General features: G+C 48.0%; 1 protein-coding gene across 15 annotated transcripts in view; it reads left to right on the forward strand.

The window, feature by feature from the left end:
- Positions 1-22,283, forward strand: part of HSPG2 (heparan sulfate proteoglycan 2) — a 216,933-nt gene that overhangs the window by 136,916 nt on the left and 57,734 nt on the right. For 10 of the 15 annotated variants that reach the window (XM_081870613.1, XM_081870623.1, XM_081870621.1 and 7 more), the window contains 13 exons: positions 2,759-2,845; positions 4,741-4,799; positions 6,997-7,170; positions 8,605-8,715; positions 9,542-9,642; positions 11,332-11,512; positions 12,589-12,648; positions 13,029-13,151; positions 14,083-14,235; positions 15,613-15,755; positions 17,054-17,134; positions 19,465-19,600; positions 21,926-22,077. In XM_081870613.1, the coding sequence (XP_081726739.1) occupies positions 2,759-2,845; positions 4,741-4,799; positions 6,997-7,170; positions 8,605-8,715; positions 9,542-9,642; positions 11,332-11,512; positions 12,589-12,648; positions 13,029-13,151; positions 14,083-14,235; positions 15,613-15,755; positions 17,054-17,134; positions 19,465-19,600; positions 21,926-22,077 (1,561 nt within the window). The remainder of the gene's footprint in view (positions 1-2,758; positions 2,846-4,740; positions 4,800-6,996; positions 7,171-8,604; positions 8,716-9,541; positions 9,643-11,331; positions 11,513-12,588; positions 12,649-13,028; positions 13,152-14,082; positions 14,236-15,612; positions 15,756-17,053; positions 17,135-19,464; positions 19,601-21,925; positions 22,078-22,283) is intronic. The other 5 variants (XM_081870625.1, XM_081870618.1, XM_081870616.1 and 2 more) reach the window with 3 other exon arrangements.

A 22,283-nucleotide genomic window follows, 5' to 3' on the forward strand; every position in this document is an offset into this window, starting at 1 on the left:
GTGTAAGCAGCTCCTTTCCTCTCCCGCTTTGCTCCTTCTCTCCCTCTTTGCTGCTTTACACAGCTAATGGCCCAAGTCCTGCTCAGCGGATCAGCTGAGACGCTGGGAGAACCGTAATTTCCCCCTCTCCCTCATCCCGTGCCCTCCTGTCCCCAGCAGCCTTTTAAAAATCTTTTTTACTGGTTTTCACTGTGCTCAGAGCCCTCCTGTGCCCTGCCGTCCCTCTGCAGCCTCATTGCTCCGTTTAGAGAGCGCACGGACCTTTGCTAGCTGAGGCTGCAGCAGCTGCTGCTGGCTACGCGGCACTTTTTCCGGCTCGCTATGGCTCCCGTCTGTCCCTCCTCCCGTGTAAGCGGCTGCTGCCCGCTTTGCTGACATGGCTCTCCTTCCCTCCCTCCTCCTCGGCTCCTCCCCCTCCTCCTGGCTGTAAAGCAAGCAAAGCTAGAGCCGTACAGAGCCCTGCAAGCAGCTCCCGCTTTGCTTGACTGACGGCAGCCATGGCTCCGGTCAAGTGCATTCGCTCCGTAACACGCACAGGCATTTTCCCTTACTTTCTAGGAGCAAAAAAGTGTGTGTTTTGGAGCGAAAATTACGGTATGTATGCCACTACTGTGGTCCGGGTTTTGTTAGCCCCAAAATGGAAAATGAGCGAGGTCCCAGCCAAAGAAGAATGGCAACTTAAGCTGACGGAATATGCGCAGCTTGCGGACCTGACATATAGAATAAGAGAACGAGAAAAACATACGTTTAGAGGAGATTGGAAAGTGTTTATTGAATATATGGGAAATAACTGTGGACAGCTGAAAACGCTGACAGCATTAAGATAAATTCAACAGTGTAAATAAGTTGTAATGGATGCAATAATGGCATTCAGAATGGTGCAGTTTCTGTAAAATATGCAGGGATTTATGATACGTAAAATGAAGCATGGAAAGAGAAGAAAGGAAGTCATGGATATTTCAAGGATGTAAAAATGAGTACTTTGAATTGTAAAACAGAAAATTGTAAAAAAAAAATTATATACCCCCAAAAAGCTATCAAAGGTTAGTAGCCACAATGACTATGCTCTGTTTTTTGGGCTTCCCATTGAGGCAGCTGGTTGGCCCCCGTGAGAACAGGATGCTGGACTAAGATGGGTCTGATTCAACAGGGCTTTTCTCTTATTTTCTCTTCCCATGGGGGCACCTAGATAGATGGTCTCTCCCTATCCAAGGGCAGCCTACCTTCAAATTCCAGTCCCTGGAAATCTCAAATGGGGAGAACATTACTGCTTGGCTCCTGCTGGGGGGTGTTATAAGAAAACCTGCTCCCTTTCCCTTATGGGCTATTCCAGAGCCCTTAAGTTGGTTCCTTATCAGTAGGAGAAAATAACAGAGGCCCACGAGAGAATGTTGAGAAGCTAAGCAGCTAGTAAGTCTGATCTTCATTCAACTGTTGCAACAGGCTCCCCACTCACCACATGCAGGAGGTAGGAGGGACCCAGGGTGCTTATACAGTGGTACCTCGCAAGACGAATGCCTTGCAAGATGAAAAACGCACAAGACGAAAGAGTTTTCCATTTTATGAGTCATTCCGCAAGACGAATTTCCCTATGGGCTTGCTTCGCAAGACGAAACGTCTTGCGAGTTCTTGCGAACTTGTTTCCTTTTTCTTAAAGCCGCTAAGCCGTTAATAGCCGCTAAGCCGCTAATAGCCGTGCTTCGCAAGACGAAAAAACCGCAAGACGAAGAGACTCGCGGAACGGATTAATTTCGTCTTGCGAGGCACCACTGTATAGACTGTCAGGGAACTGCCATCGGCTCAGGGGGGAGAGGGGAGAAGCCGGGTGGATTACAGAGAGCCCCCAAAGATCGTGGGAAGCAGCTCCTCCTCAGCGGAGGAGAGTAACCACACCTGCAGTGGAGAGGAGCTTCAGGGCTCGGAGGAGGCGGTGCGGTGCCAGGACACCTTGCCTGGGCAAAGCGGGGAGGGGAGAGGTCCACTGTTACCCACACCCTCCTTGCGCAGTAAGGTTTCATGCAGAGAGGGGAGGCGCAGACTGGGCGTCTGCTGGGGAAGGTTTAAGGACCGCCCACTCACGGATTCTGCCAGTGAATGATCCAGCCACGGGAGAGTGGCGCTCTGGACAGATAAAGTTTATTTTGGCATCAAAAGCAAGGCTTCACAGCCGAGCAGGGAAGCATTTGCCTGCTTGCTCTCGAGCAACCCCTTGGAACCCTAACAGCTACTTTTGAAATTGCCTACCCTATAGCCAGAGACCACCCCCCAGAAAACATAACATACATCACAGAAGGAGGCAGTCTTCAGCAGAAATCCTGTTTGCCTGGATACCTGACAGTGGTCACTGATTGCTTTACCTGGGCAACCTGGCCATTCTTTTGTGATTGTTAATATTTTAGTTCCTGAATCCAGGTCAGAGGTTTACCCTATTCATACACAAATACGCCCTTAAGACAGGATTTACAAGCAAAAAGACAGTGGGAAGGCTTTCCCCATTTGCCTCTGTTACTGCAGAGGAATATTTGAGGTCATTGGGAGAGTCAAAATGGCTTCAGGATTGCCCTCTCGTACTATTTGAGACACATGGTTCATATATTTAGATATGTGTGCATTTATGAATATTCTATATTTGGGACCTTAAAATTCTTATAACAGGGGCTTCCCTGCTGAAGGGCATCTGCTTCGCCGGGTTAGATGGACTCTTCTGATATCCTTTAAACCTCCTGACTCTTCTTCCTCACTTTATTAATTTTTTCAGGTTCTCAAGGACGTGTGAGAGCCTGGGGGGCGGAGGCTACCGCTGCACAGCCTGTGAGCCAGGCTACACCGGCCAATACTGCGAGCAGTGAGTATCCAACTGGCCGACGGACGGGCAGGGATGTAGCTCAGTAGCCCTTTTGGTTGTGGATTTGTGGGAATGTTCAGGGATGCAGGAGAGGATATATTGTCTGATAATAGCCTTTCCAACTCGTGTTAACAAGTTCACAATTTAGCAGAGTAACATTCCCCTTTTTAAACTTGCAGCGGATGCGTTTCCTCAGGCTCGCTAAAGCCTCTCTAATAACTGTTCTGGTATTTCCCCCTTATTCCCTCATAAAAGATAAGACAGGACACAGTCTTCTACAAAAGTATAAAAAGAGTTTACTCACATATCATTCTGTTCACAATAGGATCCCAGAAGGCAGACTTATCTTAGAAAAGTAACATTTACCTGGAAACTATCTCATAAGAAGACAGTCCTTTTGTCCTCTCTTGGCTGGAAGCCAAGAGGGCATCTTTGGCTAAGCAGATGTTGCTTCTTCAGTGCATGTAGTCAAAGAGAGAGAGATGGCTGCCCTGCCCTGTGCTTTTGTCATTACCTGCACAGGTGAGGCCACACCCACCTCTAGTCACATGCAAAGGAAATCTGTCCCAGCCCAGAAGGAAACAGGAAGTTTACCTGCTGGCTGGGCAAACATTCCTCCCCATGTGTAAACATGTTCACTCTAGGAATGTTGTACTTGACTGCTCTTGTGTTTCACATCCCACAGTTTTAGAACTACGATTGAGTCTTTCTTCTGCTATGATATACCAGAAGGCTGCCGTGCTCTTTTCAGGAGAGAAGGGTCGCTTATTACTGGCTGCTCTGGACTGAAGAAGATTTACAGCCAGAGAGGGCCACTGGGGAACGCTCCGGAGACTTTGCAGCCTTCCCAGGGCGTTTTTCCAAACCTAACTCTCAATAACTCTTCTGTCACCGCTGTGTTGTAAACAAAAATATGCCCTTTTCCCTTATGGGGTATCCAAGAGCCCATATAGAGTCCTTACATAGGTTCCCTATTGGTAGGAGAAAATAACAGAGGCCAACCTGAGAATATTGAGAAGCAAAGCAGCTAGTAAGCTTGATCTTTATTGATCTGTTGCAACAGGGTGCTCCCCTCATCCGCAGGAGAGGAGGAGGAACCCAGAAAAATGGTGTGCAAGGCCTTATAAAGACTTTTGAATTTGCCACCCTGTAGATCAAGACCACGCCAGAAACATCATGCATACATCACAAAAAAGGCGGTCTAAAACAGAACATTTGAATGTTGTTTTTCTCTTGTTGTTGTTTATCTCCTGTCTGGCAGGATACTTGATTGGATTTCCTGGGTAGCCTGGCCATTCTTTTGTAGTGATAAATACTTAGTTCCTGGGCCAGGTCACAGGCTCACCCTATTCAAACAGAGACATACCCTTAAGACAGGATTTGTGAAGGAAAAGACAATGGGGAGGCTTTTCCAGTTTGACATTGCAGAGAAAACATTTGCTCAGTTTAGAAATCAAATTGGTTCCAGGTTGGCCTTCCTGTGCTGATCTATGTACAGTGGTGCCTCGCAAGACGAAATTAATCCGTTCTGCGAGTCTCTTCGTCTAGCATTTTTTTCGTCTTGTGAAGCACGGCTATTAGCGGCTTAGCGGCTTTAAGAAAAAGGAAAAAAACTCGCAAGAACTCGCAAGACATTTCGTCTTGCGAAGCAAGCCCATAAGGAAATTCGTCTTGCGGAATGACTCAAAAGACGGAAAACTCTTTCGTCTAGCGAGTTTTTCGTCTTGCGAGGCATTTGTCTTGCGGGGCACCACTGTACGTGCAGTTATGAACATTACCATATATCTAAGACCATAAAATTCCTATCACAGCAGTTAGGGCTGTTAGGGCCGCTGACTGGTCTCTTTCCCAGAGGTGTGACTCTCACCTGTCTCTCTCTCTTGCTCCCTTCTCAGGTGTGCTCCAGGTTACACAGGAAACCCCAATCTCCGTGGGCAGAAGTGTGTGTCCCTGGGTGAGTATGAAGTTCACCAGCTGGCCTCTGCCTTAATACGCGCGCGCACACACACACACTGCCAGCAGTGAAGGGTTGCTGTGTATAGATAGAAGAGCCCACCGGGTCAGGCCAGTAGCACATATGGCCCAGCATCCTGCTCCCATAATGGCCAACCAGAAGCCTGCAAGAAACCCACAGGCAGGGATGCTTTAGCTGAGATTCCTGCATTGCAGGGGGTTGGACTAGATGACCCTCAGGACCCCTTCCAGCGCTCCGATTCCATTATCCTTTGATTCTGCACTGCAGTTTCGAGCAGCCAAGAGTCAGAAGCATTGCTTCCTCCAACCATGGATAACCATCATGGTTCATAGCCGTTGGTAACCTTTTTCTCCATGAATTTGCCGCATGCTCTTTTAGAGTCATGTAAGCTGGCGGTCCTCCCTGCTTCCTGTGTAGGCAAGTTCCGTAGTTTAACTCCGTAGTTTAACTCCGTAGGAGGAAGGGCTTCCCTTTATCCTCCTCAAACCTTCCAAAACTCAGCTTTGTCAGATGTCTGCAACTTCTTGTGTTCTGTTTGTTTTTTTAATAATAATTTTTATTAGTTTTATATATACAGTCATACCTCGGGTTACAGACGCTTCAGCTTGTGTTTTTTCGGGCTACGGACCCGCCGAAACCCAGAAGTACCGGAACAGGTTACTTCTGGGTGTTGGCGATCAGGCATGCGCAGAAGCGCTAAATCACACTTTTCACATGCGCAGAAGCGCCGAAACACAACCCGTGCGTGTGCAGACGTGCCGCTGCAGGTTGCGGATGTGCATCCCGCACGGATCACGTTCGCAACCCGAGCATCCACTGTAATCACATTACGTAGCATCATATCTTCTTATTTAACCTTTTTGGCTCAACTCAAGTTCTTGTGTTCTGAGAGAGAGGGGTGGGGTGGGGAACCTTTTCTTTCTCTTTTTTTAAAAAAAAATGTTTATGCTTTTCAGGTTTATACATTTCACTAATTTTACAATCATTTCAGCATTTTAAAACTTGACTTCCTTCCCCCTCCTTCTGCAGTTCCTTAAATTTATTTTTAATACCTTCTGCATATCCAAATAAACACAATTTGCTCATTTATTCATCTACTTTAAATATATGCTCTTACAAAACTTTAGGTTATTACAATAATCCTGCCAGTGTTCTTATCTGTTTACAGTTTATCTGTAAATATTCCATAAACCATTTCCATTATTTTATAAAAAGTTTGTTATCTTGATTTCTTATTTTTCCAGCAAGTTTTGCCATTTCTGCATATGCCATAAGTTTTTGTATCCATTCTTCCTTTGCTGGGACTTCTTCTTCTTTCAATTTTTGGTCCAGTAACATTCTTGCCGCTGTACAGTAGTAGTATGCATGAATAAGTTTTTATAAAGTTTATGTGGTTCTGTCCCTATAATTCCCAATAGAAAAGCTGGGTTTTTAAAAACAAAAGGTTATTTTAAACATCCTTTTCATTATATATCATTTCCCAGTAAGCTTTAACCTTACTACAAGACCACCACATATGATCGAAAGAACCTTCTTTCTCTTTATGTTTCTGTCCCTATAATTCCCCAAAGAATTAGAATTACAGTTTTTCTTTTGGGAAAAATCTTTTCTTTCTCTGCTTCCACCTGGGCATGCATCTCTGCATACCATTCTATCCCTAAAGCTTTCTTCCTAGTGTGGTTGCCCCTGTCAGGAGTTCAGCCTACACTTGAGTAGGACCCTGGCAGGGACACATGCCCGACTGGCATGTTCCCTCCCACCTGGTCATTCATTTGTGAGCGTCATAAGCTTTCTTCTGCCCGAACATCACAGCGACCGATGCCAACAGACATCAGCACACTTAGGGATCCGCAGAGTTTGCGCATCATGTGTGACAGACCTCAGCATTTTGGCTAATCTACTTTATTTACATATAAACACACATGGAGCACTGCAACATGGCTCCCTCTCTGGCATCAGACAGCAAAGAGAAAAAGAACAAAGGACAATAGTCCCACTTCACGGAACACAGTAACACAAACATCCTGTCTCCGTCACTTCCCACTCTGTGGAGTCAAAACATATACCGTCATGTGAAAGACAATCCCATGACTGCAATCATGGAGCAGGAATTCTAACAGCCCCATCCCTTCCATCATTTTGGCTGCCCTAATCTGAACCCTTCTCAACTCCCCAGGTACTCCAGACCAGCCAGGCCTCGTCGTGCAAGTCCACCCTCCGCGGACCGCCGTCTCGCAAGGCAGCGAGGTGACCCTGCGTTGCCACGTCAGCGGGGCTCCACCACACTATTTCTACTGGTCCCGCGAAGACGGGCGTCCGGTGCCCAGCACCACCCAGCGCAGGCAGCAAGGTGGGTTACTGTCAGGGACTGGGCAGAGGAGGAATGGTTAAGACAGCCTCCCCAGCTTGACTGTTTGAGGGAGGAGGAGGAGGACGACAGTTTAGATTCACAACAGGAGTTTGAGGGAGGTTGCCACTCAGAGGCAGATAAGGCGAAAAGTTGGGAAATAATGTGAGAGGAGGAGGTGGAAGAGGAAGCGCCAGGGGGGCGACAGCTGATGGACACAGTGCCTTTAGAAAGCATTCCAGACTTCCCCTCCCAGAACCCGGCGAGCCTTGAAAGTAGGGGAGGAAAGAGCTCAAAGGCAGTGGTCACATAGCAGCACCCATAGAAGTGACGAATGAGGAAGTAGGAGAGATGGGAGGTGGAGATTCACTTGGGACAACACCATTATCCAAGAGGCTAGGTTCTATAGCCTCTCTCTGTAGATACGGAATAAAAAGTGGACGGCAAGAAACATTCCCTCATTTTTGTAGGTTCCTGGGCAACCAGCCGGGAGTCGCTGGCAGCAGCCTGACAGTGTCCCATCAGGGTTTCAGGGGGAGGGTGGAAACTTTCTCCTGGCTTGGTAAATGAATAAATTCTGAGCCGCTCGGTCTTGCTTAAAAGGAAGATGGCTACCTTCATTCATACGCTGCCTCAGTGGAGAATTGTATGTGTGTCCCCTCCTTACCCACCGTAACACTTACGCACAGACTCCCTCCCAAAGACAGCCTTCTGTAAATTATGTACAATTTTTCTGGGAAAGGGTGTTTAAGGAGATAACAGAAATCACTGGGTTAAAGCTGACTGAAAGTCCAGAGGTAGCATTATTATCCATTTCCGATGGGGTGGAAGGTTCACAGGCTATGAAGGACTTGCTCACAAATTTATTAACAGCTGCACGCATTATGATAGCTAGGAAGTGGAAGGGGCAAGCAGAATATAAAATGGAAGGATGGTATAAAGAGGTGTGGGATATAGCTATGAATGATAAATCAGCATGTGTCGTTAAGGTAAGATGGGGAATATGCAGGAGAAATGACTTTGAGGAGATATGGAAGATATGTTTGTAGAATTTGTTCTGTTAAAACGGAAAGGGGTCAAACCATTGCAAGAGGTGTTGAAATTTTGGGAGGTTGTATAGTTACAATGGAATGGTTATAGTGGTGGGGTGCACATTTTTATTCTTATTTATGTATAATAATAATAATAATAATAATAATAATAATAATAATATATTTATACCCTGCTCATCTGGCTGGGCTTCCCTAGGCACTCTGGGCTGTTCAGAATATTAAAAAACATGATAAGTCATCAAACATTAAAAACTTTAATAGCCTTCAGATATGATTATTACTTTGAATAATAATAGGAAAAAAGAAGGGCCTGCAGGGGGGTTGAACTAGATGATCCCTGGGAAACCTTCCAGCTTGTCTCCATCTCCCTTGATTTCCTCCCCAGGACTGGAGCTCCACTTCCCCAACATCCAGCCCTCCGAAGCCGGTGTCTACATCTGCACATGCCGGAACCTGCAGTTCAGCAATGCCAGCCGTGCTGAGGTGGTCGTCACAGGTGAGACACACCTTCTTGCTAGGAGTGAACTTCCTGCGCTGGAAGGAGATTGTAGAGGTGCAGAGCTCGAGATCGGGGCAGGAAGGGGTGCGTGCCGATTGATGGGAGCCGCAGGATTCGAGAGGGCTCTCTGCTATTTAGCATAACTCCTCCCCTCCCACCCCACTAAACGGACCACGTCTGAGGCTCCCTTTGCTGCCAAAGGCGGGGGGAAATACAGTGGTGCCCCGCAAGACGAACGCCTCGCAAGACGGAAAACCCGCTAGACGAAAGGGTTTTCCGTTTTGGAGGCGCTTCGCAAAACGAATTTCCCTATGGGCTTGCTTCGCAAGACGAGAATGTCTTGCGAGTTCCTGCGGTTTTTTCCCCCTTTCCCCCCCTTTTTCTAAGCCGCTAAGCCGCTTATCAGCTGATCCGCTAAGCCGATAAGCCGCTTCGCAAGACGAAAATGTCTTGCGAGTTCCTGCGGTTTTTCCCCCTTTCCCCCCCTTTTTCTAAGCCGTTAAGCCGCTTATCAGCTGATCCGCTAAGCCGCTAAAAGCCGCTAAGCCGCTAATAGCGCTAATCCGCTAAGCCGTCAATGGGCTTGCTTCGCAAGACGAAAAAACCACTAGACGAAGAGAATCGCGGAACGGATTCTTTTCATCTTGCGAGGCACCACTGTAGGCAAGTTGCCAGCAATGGCACCTGGCACATTTCCTTGGGGAGAGGATTCCAGAAACGGGACTGGGGAGAGGAAGTGGGACAGCATTCAAGGGAGGGCATGGATCTTGGCAAGGAGAAGGCCACGAGGGAGTCTTTTGTGCATCTCTCTCTGCTTCTGCAGAAGGCCCCAGCAAGCCCATCACAGTGACCGTGGAGGAGCAGAAGGTGCAGAGCGTGAAGCCAGGGGGAGACGTCACCTTTGTCTGCACAGCGAAGAGCAAGGTGAGCCCCTTTGGCCTTTGTGTGCTCATTTGCTTGCTTGCGTTCCTGTAGATCCCACCTTTTGCTTCAAAGAGCTCCAGGTGGCATACCTGGTTCTCACCCTTCCTCATGTAATCCCCACAACAACCCTGAAATGTAGGTTCACCTGGGAGGCAGCGACAGGCCCCCAGTGAACTTTGAGGCCAAATGGGAGGATTTGAACTCCAGGCCTTAGTTCAGGGGAGTGGGGTGGATGTCAAGAGCTCCCACCCCCTGTGCAAAAGTTAAAGGTTGCATTCAACCACACAATCCTCATTCCGCACTTGTAAGAATTGTCAGGCGCTCGTCCTACACTCAAGTAGGACCCTGGTAGAGACACATGCCCAACTGGCATGTGTTCTCTCTCCTGGTCGTTCGTTCGGGAGCTTAAAAATCTTTCTTCTGCCCGAACATCACAGCGACCGATGCCAACAGACATTGGCACACTTAGGGATCTGCAGAGTCTTCTCCGCTTCCGTAACAGACCTCAGCAACTCAGCATTTTGGCTAATCTACTTTATTTACATATAAACACACGCGGAGCACTGCAACATGGCTCTCTCTCTAGCATCAGACAGCAAAGAGAAAAAGGACAAAGGACAATAGTCCCACTTCACGGAACACAGTAACACAAACATCCTGTCTCCGTCACTTCCCACTCTGTGGAGTCAAAACATACACCGTCATGTGATAGACAACAATCCCATGACTGCAGTCATGGAGCAGGAATTCTAACAAGAAATCAGCTTTTTAATGTGACAGCACTTTGCAATTCCCTGCCTATTGACACCAGGAAGATGCCTTTGCTGTGCCCTTTTTGGTACCTGCTAAAAGCATTGTTGTTCAGGCAAACCTCTCCAGACATGTCAAACTTTATGTGTGTTTTAGTTCTTAGTAGCTACCATTGATTTGGCACCGTGGTCTAAACCACTGAGCCTCTTGGGCTTGCCGACCAGGAAGGTCGGCAGTTCAAATCCCCACGACGGGGTGAGCTCCTGTTGCTCTGCCCCAGCTCCTGCCAGCCTAGCAGTTCAAAAGCACGCCGGTGCAAGTAGATAAATAGGAAGCTCTGCAGCGGGAAGGTAAACGGTGTTTTCATGCGCTCTGGTTTCTGTCGCGGTGTCCTGTTGCGCCAGAAGTGGTTTAGTCATGCTGGCCACATGACCCAGAAAACTGTCTGTGGATAAACGCCGGCTCCCTCAGCCTGAAAGTGAGATGAGCTCCGCAACCCCATAATCGCCTTTGACTGGGCTTAGTTATCCAGGGGTCCTTTACCTTTTTAAAAAATATCTTGAATATTCTTACATACTTGTTCATGTTTCCAATGGAGAGTTCTAATATTTTCTTCCATATTTTTAAAAAACCACTTGTAGAGGTTTTCTTATAATCGAGCGACATACAAATTTCATCCAACACATTGAAAGAAATGTCCCTATACATCTTGCATGTTGAAAAACAAATTCTTGTATGAAAGTGCACATTAAAAACAAATGTGCATTGTTACTATTTTTATCATCGTCATCATCACTATTATTTTCATTATCATCGTTTAATTTGGTGTCAAAAGCCGGGGGCGGGGGGAGGAGGCTGGTAGAGAGGTAACACTACCTGTTGAAAAGCTGCCTGTCTTTGGAGTCCCAACTCTCTCCTCCCCTGGCTGCCCACCCCCAGTCTCCTGCCTACACCCTGGTATGGACACGCCAGAACAATGGGAAGCTGCCCAGCCGGGCCATGGACTTCAACGGGATCCTCACCATACGCAACGTCCAACCAGAGGACGCCGGGATCTACGTCTGCACAGGGTCCAATATGTTCGACATGGACGAAGGGGTCGCCACCCTCTACGTGCAAGGTAGGGACGGAGAAAGGGGGCTGCATGCTCAGGGTGCTCCGAGGCTGCAGGCACAGCCGGATCGTGGCTTCACACCACACCCAACCCTTGCCCACCCGGCCACAGGCTGCTTTTGTAGCCCTGGGCACACGGCAACTGAGCACGCTCTCATCTCTGCCAAAATGTCATGAAAGATGGCTCTCACCTGTTGCTTCTTGGGGGTAGCGGAAGTTGGGGTTTCAGGCGCCAGGATCAGAGAGGTCCATTCACCCCCTTTCTCCTGCTCAGAAGCCAGGAGAGCCTCTGCCAGTCAGTGCAGATGATACTGAGCTGGAGGGGCTCCGTAGAAGACCGCTCCCTGCGGTATCGGGTCTGAAGGGAAGGGATTACGGCTCAGGTCTAGAGCAGCTGCTTGGCATGCAGAAGGTCCCACGTTCAGTCCTGGGCTGCGTCTCCAGGTAGGGCTGGGGGAAAGGATCCCCATCTGAAAACTTGGAGAGCTGCTGCCAACCAGTGTAGACAATACCGAGCTAGGTGGACCTTAACTTAGATCCAATTCCTGACTTTCTCAGTACCACGGGGACCAGAGGCTTTCTTTAGTTTCAGTGTGAGGCAGTAGCTCTGTGGCAGAGCTGCTGCTTTGCATGCAAAGGGTCCCTTGTTCTGCCCCCAACATACCGTATTGGCCCGCATATAAGCCGCACCCACAAATAAGCCGCACCTTTAAAATTCAAGGGGGGAAGGAGGAAAAAAAGACAATACCCAAATATGAGCACCTCCCTTAAAATTCCACAGGCATTCACACCAGTAAATGGCAAGTGTAATTCTACAGCGTGACCGTCATAGCCAGTTTTTGTAAGGTCATGAATTTGAGCCACACTTTAACTTTTCACAGTCAGAATTTGGGGGAAAAGGTGTGGCTTATATTCAGGACAATATGGTGCATCTCCAGGGACAACCCATCTCCTTAGCAGGGGGCTGATCCACTGGGCAAGGATCACAAGCTCTAGTCACTTGGGTGCCCGAGGGTCCTTGCCATTGGCCAGGCCCTCATCCTCCCTGGGCCTGGTTTTCACGTCCCTCTCCCTCGCCCGCAGCTCCGTCTAAGACCCAGATGTTCTACGGACCTGTAGAAGTGGTGGAAGGCCACAGGCCCTGTAAGTCGGTTTTGGCCCCACTTGCATGCCCCATCGTCCATCGCTGCAAGGTTTCGGTTTCATACCCTCGCGCTGGAGTCTTATCCACCTCTTTCTCCTCCTCTTCTGCATGGGTTTGGATGGCATGGGTGATGGGTTGTTGACACTCCTGTTTCCTACACCCACCCACCACCCTGCGCTGCGGTCATCAGCATCATGCATACTTCATGTCTAGGGTGACATCCATTTGCTTGTGCATGCTCGGTTTCTTTCCTGATTCTGCGGGGTCTTGAGGGCACAGCACACGAGCCTTTCTCCATCCCTATTCTGAAATGGCCACCGGCATGGACTCCCACCCCGGCTTCCCAGAGCCGCCTTAAACTTTCCTCTCCCCAATTTAGCTGGACCCGCGGTCCACCCCATGGCCACCATTGAGCCCTCGCAGCTGAGCGTCCAGCCAGGACAAGCGGCCGAGTTCCGCTGCATCGCTACCGGGAGCCCAGAGCCCACGGTGGAGTGGATTGGTAAGCTTCCTGCTAGGTGACGCCGTGGCCCCCGTCTCTGAAAGGTCACCTTCCGTCAGGCATCCTCAGGAATTTTCCAGGGGACTTGGACTTGTAAAAGGGTAAAAGAGTATTGGGAAGTGATCCATAACAAATTGGGGAAAAAATAATAACTCCTCTCTCTCCTCTGAGAGCCAGTGTGGTGCAGTGTGATTACGAGCAATGGACTCGTAATCTGGTGAACCGGGTTCGATTCCACATGCAGCTGCTGGGTGACCTTGGGCTAGTCACACTTCTCTGAAGTCTCTCAGCCTCACTCACCTTTCAGAGTGTTTGTTGTGGGGGAGGAAGGGAAAAGGAGATTGTTAGCTGCTTGTAAAGGTAAAGGGACCCCTGAGTAGGTCCAGTCATGACCGACTCTGGGGTTGCGCCCTCATCTCGCTTTACTGGCTGAGGGAGCCGGCGTTTGTCTGCAGACAGATTCCAGGTCATGTGGCCAGCATGACTAAGCCTCTTCTGGCGAACCAGAGCAGCACACAGAAATGCCGTTTACCTTCCTGCCAGAGCAGTACCTATTTATCTACTTGCACTTTGACATGCTTTCGAACTGCTAGGTTGGCAGCAGCAGGGACCGAATAACGGGAGCTCACCCCCTCGCGGGGATTCGAACTGCCGACCTTCTGATCGGCAAGCCCTAGGCTCTGTGGTTTAACTCACAGTGCCACCCGCGTCCCTTTTTAGCTGTTTGTAGGCATGGCCAAACTCAGCCCTCCAGAAGTTTTTGGGCTGCAATTCTCATCATCCCTGACAACTGGTCCTGTTAGCTAGGGATGATGGGAGTTGTAGTCCCAAAACATCTGGAGGGCCGAGTTTGGCCATGACTGCCTTAAGGGGAGTGAAAGGCGGGATATCAAGTCCAAACACTTCTTCTTCTTCTTCTTCTCTCTATCAGGTGGACAAGGGGGCGTCATCTCCTCCAAAGCCGTCATCCAGGGTGGGATCCTGCGCTTCCCGGCGGTGGAGCCTTCCGACGAAGCCCAGTATTTGTGCCGTGTGCGGAATAGCGCCGGACAACATATGGCCCGTGCCTTCTTACAAGTACACAGTACGTTGTGCCCGGGCAAGAAGTGGGTGGCACGCCATCCATTTGACCCGTCTCTGGGGGTGCCGAATGTGCCCCTGCAGGTGGAGATAGTCCTCCTGTTCCCAGGTCAGGCCAAAGGGAACCCACCTTGTTCAGCCACTGATAACGTTATCTTCCTCCATGTGTCTAATCTTCTTTTAAAGTCACCCAAGTTGGTGGGGAGTCTGGAGCTAGCACTGCTAATAATATTACCTAGTGGTGGGCAGAGAAAAGAAGCCCTTTTTCTCTTGCCGCTCTGGCTTCATTGACAGAAAGGGTAGCCATCAGGGTGGCTAAAAATAAATGATTTTTTTAAAAAGTTTTTTTAAAAAATCAGTTTTTTAAAATGTAAATCATTAAATTTTTAAAATAAAATGCTTTTGGAGGAAAAACCTATCTAAAGATAGTTTTCCAATTAAGTTACATTATAGTCCAAAGGCTATTCCTCAGGAAGTGAGGATTTGTTTTAAGTTTTTCATGTGTGCTAAAACTCAATCTAAGTTTTTTTTTTTAATTCTTTAACCACATCAGTTAACAACCATGGATGCATCTGCTATAATATTATTATTTTCATTAAATAAATTGTTTAAATTGTTATTAGGGAAATGATTATTTTTCTCCTTCTGATAAAGTACAGCAGAAAAGTTGTCCAAATATAAACGGTTATTAAACCTCACAATAATTTCATCGTTATCGGTCTATGTATTTCTAATAGCAGTGCTTTCCCCCCCTAAAAAAATGTTTAGGGGGTATTCTCATTTTGACTCAAGAAAATCACCATTTTATAGTTCAGATCGGGAAAAATAAATACAGTAAATGGACAAAAATTCACAAAATGTTTAGGGGTATGCGTACCCCCAGAAAAAAGCACTGTCTAATAGTATAACCAAATCAGTAATTTTTGATATAACTGTAAAAACTACTCTTATAATTTATTATTCCAAAAATGAAACCTTCATTTGGTTCTCAATATTAAGATGATACCAAGAAGAATGAGTCTTTCTATTTTTTAAAAAATAATGATTTAAATTGGGCATAGGCAAACTCGGCCCTCCAGATGTTTTGGGACTACAACTCCCATTATCCCTGACCACTGTTCCTGTTAGCTAGGGATGATGGGAGTTGTAGTCCCAAAATATCTGGAGGGCCCGAGTTTGCCTATGCCTGATTTAAATCAAGTCTTACTGACTAGTGATTTAAATTGATTTGATTTAAATCAAATCCACCCTGGCAGCCATCTCTGTCAAGTATCTTGGGGGGGGGTCTCTCCCTTCCCTAGGCCAGGTCAAGAGGGGCTGGGGGGGGGGGGAAATTGGAGGGGAAGAGGTGGGCTCAACCTGCCGCTCTGCTCTTCCTCAGGTGCCAGCATCCCACAAGTGCAGGTGAGCCCAGAACGGACAGAGGTCCACGAAGGGAGCACCGTGAGGCTTTACTGCCGAGCCGGAGGCTCCCCTGCTGCCACCATCACCTGGGAGAAAGAAGGAGGCCGCTTGCCCCCACAGGTGAGTTTTGGAAGAATAGGGGGCGATGGGCTTCTCTAGGCCTCCCCACCACTGAAAATGTCAGTGTCAAAGGGGATTCAAGGAGGAGAGGAAAAAGGGGCCCAGGATGGGAGAGGCAGATGATGTTAGCTGGAAGCCGTCCCCTCCTGCTCCAAAATAAAAGCCCTAACGATGCTTCATCTTAGGGTTGTCTGCCCTTACTCAGCCGTGAAGCAAAGGCACTCTGCACGTGCCTAAGGCTACTCTTGTTCCTCGCTACTCCTTCGCATAGAAGCCAGCTCTACACATTTGCAAGGGATTGTGCTCGCCTAGTTGCATGTTTCGGTGAGCGTGTACGCAGGACCGCAGACAGGGCACACTATTGAGAAGTTACAGTAGGGGTGTTCTCACATTACATTGAACAAGTGTACCATCTAAGTACCTGTTATAAGAAAAAAATTCTCCTTTTCCCTTATGAGGTATCCAGGAGCCCATATAGAGTCCTTAAGTGGGTTCCCTATCCGTAGGAGAAAATAACAGAGGCCAACCAGAGAATATTGAGAAGCCTGATCTTTATTCAACTGTTGCAACAGGGTCCCCACTCACCACACGCAGGAGGGAGGAGAACTCTGAACAATGGTGCACAAGCCCCTATAAAGAGTTTTGAAATTGTCCACCTTGTAGCTCAAGACGACGGCCTAAAACATCATACATACATCACAGAAAGAGGCAGTCTACAACAGAAATCCTGTTTGCCAGGATACCCGACAGTGGTCACTGACTGCTTTACTTGGGTAGCCTGGCCATTCTTTTGTGATGGTTTAGTTCCTGAGTCCAAGTTGGAGGCTCACCCTATTAGTACACAAATACACCCTTAAGGCAGGATTTGTAAGCAAAAGACAGTGGAAAGGCTTTTCCCATTTTCCTCCTTTACTGCAGAGGAATATTTGAAGTCACTGGGAGAGTTAAAATGGCTTCAGGATTGCTCTATTTCAGACACATGGTTTATATACTTATGTATGTGTTTGCCTTGTACATTCATAACATTCAGTTCATATTTGAGACCGTAGAATTCTTATAACTGTGTTCACAAATACTTGAGCTGTACAGCCTGCCCAGAATTCCATTCTTCGCTGACTTTGTCACTGTTCAACTTTTGTCTCCTGGAATTTGTGGGAGCTTGTTCCTGGCAGGGACTTAGGCCAGGGCCATGAGATCCTTCCTTCCTCCCTTCACTCTCTTCCTCTTCCTTCTGTCTCCTCTGGGCTCCCCTCTCCTGCTCCCTTCCTCTCTTTCTTTCTTCCCCATTCCCCGGATAGGCTCTCTCCGTCTTTGGCTTCTTCCACTTCCAAGGTGACAGCCTGGAGGTTCTCCAGCGGCGGATCCAGGAGCTCCAACAGGTAGCCCTCTGCGCAAGCCTCTCCTTGGCCTCTTTCGCTTCCCCCTCCATTTCCTAGCTGATTTCTGTCTCTTTGTTGCTTCTAACTAAGCATACTCAGAGTAGAGCCATTGGAACCAATAGACCTAAGTTGGTTATGTCCTTTAACTTCAGTGAGTCTATTCTGAGTAGGGCTAGTACTGGACGCAATCCCTGCCTCTCCATTTTACACTTCCTGTCCTTCTGGTTCTCCGGCAAGGATGGGCAGATTTGTCAGTTTCAGTTTGTCATTTTTCCTGTTTTTAAGTTCAGTTCTCTACATCAGTTTGTAATTTATTTGTTAAAGTCGACATTAAAATTCATCAGTATTTGAGTGCAGATTTCTCCCAATACAGTCGTACCTTAGAAGTCAAACATTATCCATTCCGGAAGTCCTTCCAAAACATTCGAAAACCAAAGCTTGGCTTATGATTGGCTGCAGGAAGCTCCTTCAGCCAAATGGAAGCCGTGGAAGCCCCATCACACATTTGGGAGCCAAAACGTTCGAGAACTAAGCTGTTCAAAAACCAGGGTACAGTGGTGCCTTGCAAGACGAAATTAATCCGTTCCATGAGGCTCTTCGTATAGCGGTTTTTTCGTCTTGCGAAGCAAGCCCATTGACCGCTTAGCGGATTAGCGCTATTAGCGGTTTAGCGGCTTTTAGCGGATCAGCTGATAAGCGACTTAGCGGCTTAGGAAAAGAGGGGGGAGGGGGAAAAACCCGCAGGAACTCGCAAGACATTTTCGTCTTGCGAAGCAAGCCCATAGGGAAATTCGTTTTGCGAAGCGCCTCCAAAACGGAAAACCCTTTCGTCTAGCGGGTTTTCCGTCTTGCGAGGCGTTCGTCTTGCAGGGCACCACTGTACAACTGTACACACTTCTTTTGTTTTTTTAAAGCAGTTTGATCTAAATTGCAAAGCAATAATTTCCCTAATGCAGTGCATTTTTGTATACATGGTTTTCAATCATACATGCAGTCGTAGCCTCAATTTAGGCTGGCGTGTGTGTTTTTATATATACTGCTTAGCTAGACAGCTGCAGTGCGAAATTCAGAGGAGTGCGTACTTTGAAGGGTGATTGCATGCTGGGCTGTGTCCAACTTAAGTTCTCCTCAGAGCAGACCCTTTGAAATCGATGAACCTGAGTTAGTCCTATCCATTGACTTCACTGGGTCTGCTCAGAGTGGCACCAGTATTGGGTACAACCCAACATTTAGTAATATGCTAATAAAGTTCACCTTTTAAATGTGAACGGGATTGAATTCTGCTCCACATTTATTCTCCGGTGGGGAGGAAAGAGGTCCATTCTCATCATGCCATCTGCCCCAGGCCTCCCTCCCTCATCTACCCCTCCTGAACATGCCTCAGAAACCACAAGCCACGGGGTTTATGTGGGATGCCTGCGTTCTCCACCAGTTGCAGCTTCAAGACGAAAATGGGAAAATGTTTCCCTTCCCCCGACCCGTCTAACATTAATCCATTTGTTTGCTTGCTTGCTTACTTGGATAAAGAGGTTTGTATCAGGCTGTTTTCTCTCTCCAAAACGGAGCTGTCCGAAGCAGCTGTTTGCTAAGCTTTCGACTCCAACTCACCCCATGCTCCCATCAGCCCCAGTGCCATACAGCTGAGCTGAATGGGGCCGACTGGGTGTTGGAGCGTAAAGTGTCTGGAGGGCAGCATGCTGGGGCCGATTGAGCAAACACCACAATCGGCCGATAGCGTCACTTCTAGGAAAAGCAAACTGAATCCTTCAAATGCATTTGTGGAGACGGCCCTTTGCTCATTCACCATCAGATCCTTGCTTAAAGGTAAAGGGACCCCTGACCAATAGGTCCAGTCGTGGCTGACTCTGGGGTTGCGACGCTCATCTTGCTTTACTGGCCGAGGGAGCCGGCGTACAGCTTCCGGGTCATGTGGCCAGCATGACTAAGCCGCTTCTGGCGAACCAGAGCAGCGCACGGAAATGCCGTTTACCTTCCCGCCAGAGTGGTACCTATTTATCTACTTGCACTTTGACGTGCTTTCGAACTGCTAGGTTGGCAGGAGCAGGGATGGAGCAACGGGAGCTCACCGCGTCACGGGGATTCGAACCGCCAACCTTCTGATCGGCAAGTCCTAGGCTCTGTGGTTTAACCCACAGCGCCACCCGTGTCCCTTGCTGTGGTTTACATGGCTTCATTTTAGGCAATCTGGCAGGGGCACTTTTTTGCACATCAGAGGCCTGCCTAGCACCCAGCATGGCCTGTGGGGCATTGGAGCTCAGCCGCAGCTCCAGAAACACTCCAGTGACTCTCCTCTTCCTCCTTGCCCACAGTCCCGTGCAGAGAGGACAGACATTGCCACCTTGGTCATCCCCTCTATCACTGTGGCTGACGGCGGGGTGTACCACTGTGTGGGGAGCAGCGCATCAGGAGTCGGTCGGGCAAGAATCGAGGTGATGGTCATCCGAGGTAAGTAGAGGGTTTTCTTCAGACTGGGCCTTGGTGGCCATTAGCCGCACACAGAGACTCCACCATCGGGGTCCTGGCAGGATTTTTTGAAAGGACACATTCACACTGTACATCCAAAGCACTATGACACTACTTTATACAGTCATCATGGCTTCCCCCAAAGAATTCTGGGAGCTGTAGTTTGGTAAGGGTGCTGAGAGGTCTTAGAAGGTACCTCCTCACTGAGCTACAGTTCCCAGAGTTCCCTGGGAAGAGGGATTGATTGTTAAAACCACTCCAGCAATTGCAGCTCTGGCGACTTTCTTGGCAGGATTCATTGCAGGTTAGGAGCTCCTGGCGACAATGCATTGGCAGAGATAACTATGTACAGTGGTACCTTGGTTCTCAAACTTTATCCGTTCTGGAAGTCTGTTCCAAAACCAAAGCACTCCAAAGCCAAGGCATACTTTCCCATGGAAAGTAATGCAAAACGGATTAATCCGTTCCAGACTTTAAAAAGCAACCCCTAAAACAGCCATTTAACATGAATTTTTCTATCTAACGAGACCATTGATCCATAAAATGAAAGCAATAATCAATGTACTGTACAGTCATACCTCATGTTGCGTCCGCTTCAGGTTGTGTGTTTTCGTCTTGCATCCCGCCACAACCCGGAAGTACCGGAACAGGTTACTTCCGGGTTTCGCCGTTCGCGCATGTGCAGAAGCACTAAAATGCGCTTTGGACATGCGCAGAAGCACTAAATCGCACCCCCACGTGTGCGCAGATGTGGCGCTTCAGCTTACATCAGTCCCATGTTACAAACGGGCCTCCGGAACGGATCCTGTCCGTAACACGAGGTTCCACTGTACTATAAAATCAATCAATCAGTAGCTGAACTGGGTTCCGCACAGTTACAAAAACAAATTAACCAAAAAAGCCTCAAATGCAAAATAAAGAGCAAAAACAAAAGCGCCAAACTTAATCTGTTCCAGAAGTCCGCTTGACTTCTGAAATGTTTGAAAACCAAGGTGCAGGCGCACTGGAAACAATAGCCGACAGCTGCATTGGACGTTAGGCTTCCAAAAAAAGTTCAAAAACCAGAATACTTCAACGTTAAATGTCAAATGTTCGGAAAAAGTCAGAAGCCCAAGGCAGTACAAGTTCCTCAACTACGTTTATTCAACATTGTCAGTGACAATGGCTCATTCATAGGAAAACGAAACCTGAATTCCAGAACTACACAATGAAAGCTCCAACAAGAACTGACCGTTGACAGTTGACAGTTGAAAGTACATGCGCTTACAAGCCATTAGAACGTTCGTCTACCAACGCTTATACTGTTGGTTAGAACGCAGCTTGTAACATAAAAAGTGTTAAACCCAATACATAACAACTTACTTCCGGGTTTTCGGCATTTGGGAACCAACGCGTTTGAGAACCAAGGTACCACTGTAGTGATTAATGATAGCCAGGCTATAACTCTTGGTTATCAAATTATCTCTGAGGAACAGAGACAACGGGGATTCACTTCCAACGCTCTGAAAGGACGGCTTTCTTGCCAAGGGACTGAGAAACCTTCAACGGACCCAGGCAGGGTGTGTAACCTAGAGTGAAAGAACTGTAATTATGCCAAAACAACCACGTAATAGCCCTAGGGCAAAGATCTGCTAAACCTCCCTTTCCTTAATTATTTCTGAAACTCCTATAAATTGTGACTGAAGCTATCTATCTGCCAGTTAAAACATTCATCTGAAATACGAGCCACCTACTGGCTTAAGAGGTGACGCCACTAGGGGGCTCAAAACAAAACAAAAAGCACGCCTTAAACATACGTACCAAAGAGAGATTTTAAACAGCTTAGAGATTCTTCAACACTGTGAAACTTTCATTTTATTTCATTCTGTTCTTAATCCTCCGCTTCACTGCTGAATGTGCTGATTGTAACGTGAGGTGCGTTTTGTGGAAAACCCTGAGGGGTAGGCTGCAGAGTTTCGGAGGGACACGTTTGCTGCCTTAGTGAGATTATATATAAACCCACACGCTTGGGAGAAACTCACCAGGAAAAATATTCTGGAGTTTTGAGCAAGTTTCCACAGAGAAGGAAAAAGAATCACTCAGCCATCAGTTCTTGGCCAATATGGTTGGTGGAAACTCCACATCTAGAGGCACTCTACCTCTGAATGCCAGTTGTGGCAGGGAGACATGGTGACAAGGGGGGCTTGTTGTGGGGAGAGTGCTGTTTTGTACTCCGGCACTGTCTGTGGTCTTCCCGTCCGGTTGTAAATTAGGATGCCAGACTGCATGGGCTTGCCTGGGCCTGACCCAGCTTGCTTATCCTTGTAGCTGCAGGCCTTTCACCAACGGTGAAGATTGAATCGTCATCCTCTTCGGTCATAGAAGGGCAGACCTTGGATCTGAACTGCATCGTGGCCGGCCAGCCAGCTGCATCTGTCACATGGTACCGGCGAGGAGGCGCCTTGCCTTCCAACCACCAGGTAGGTACAGGTTGGGCTGACCGGAGGTGAAGTCCATCAATTTTTGGAAGCCTGCAGGTTCTCCGTCCCCAAGGCAGAGTTGTGAACAAGATAGGCAGGGGCAGTGAAGGCAAGTGATGGAGATAGCCAGGAGCAGTGAAAGCAAGTAACTGCCTGCTTTAGGGATAGGGAACCTGTCTCTCTAGATCAGCCTTTCTCAACCTGTG

Source organism: Podarcis erhardii (assembly GCF_964252035.2).
Source record: "Podarcis erhardii genome assembly, chromosome: 7".
NCBI lineage: Eukaryota > Metazoa > Chordata > Lepidosauria > Squamata > Lacertidae > Podarcis > Podarcis erhardii.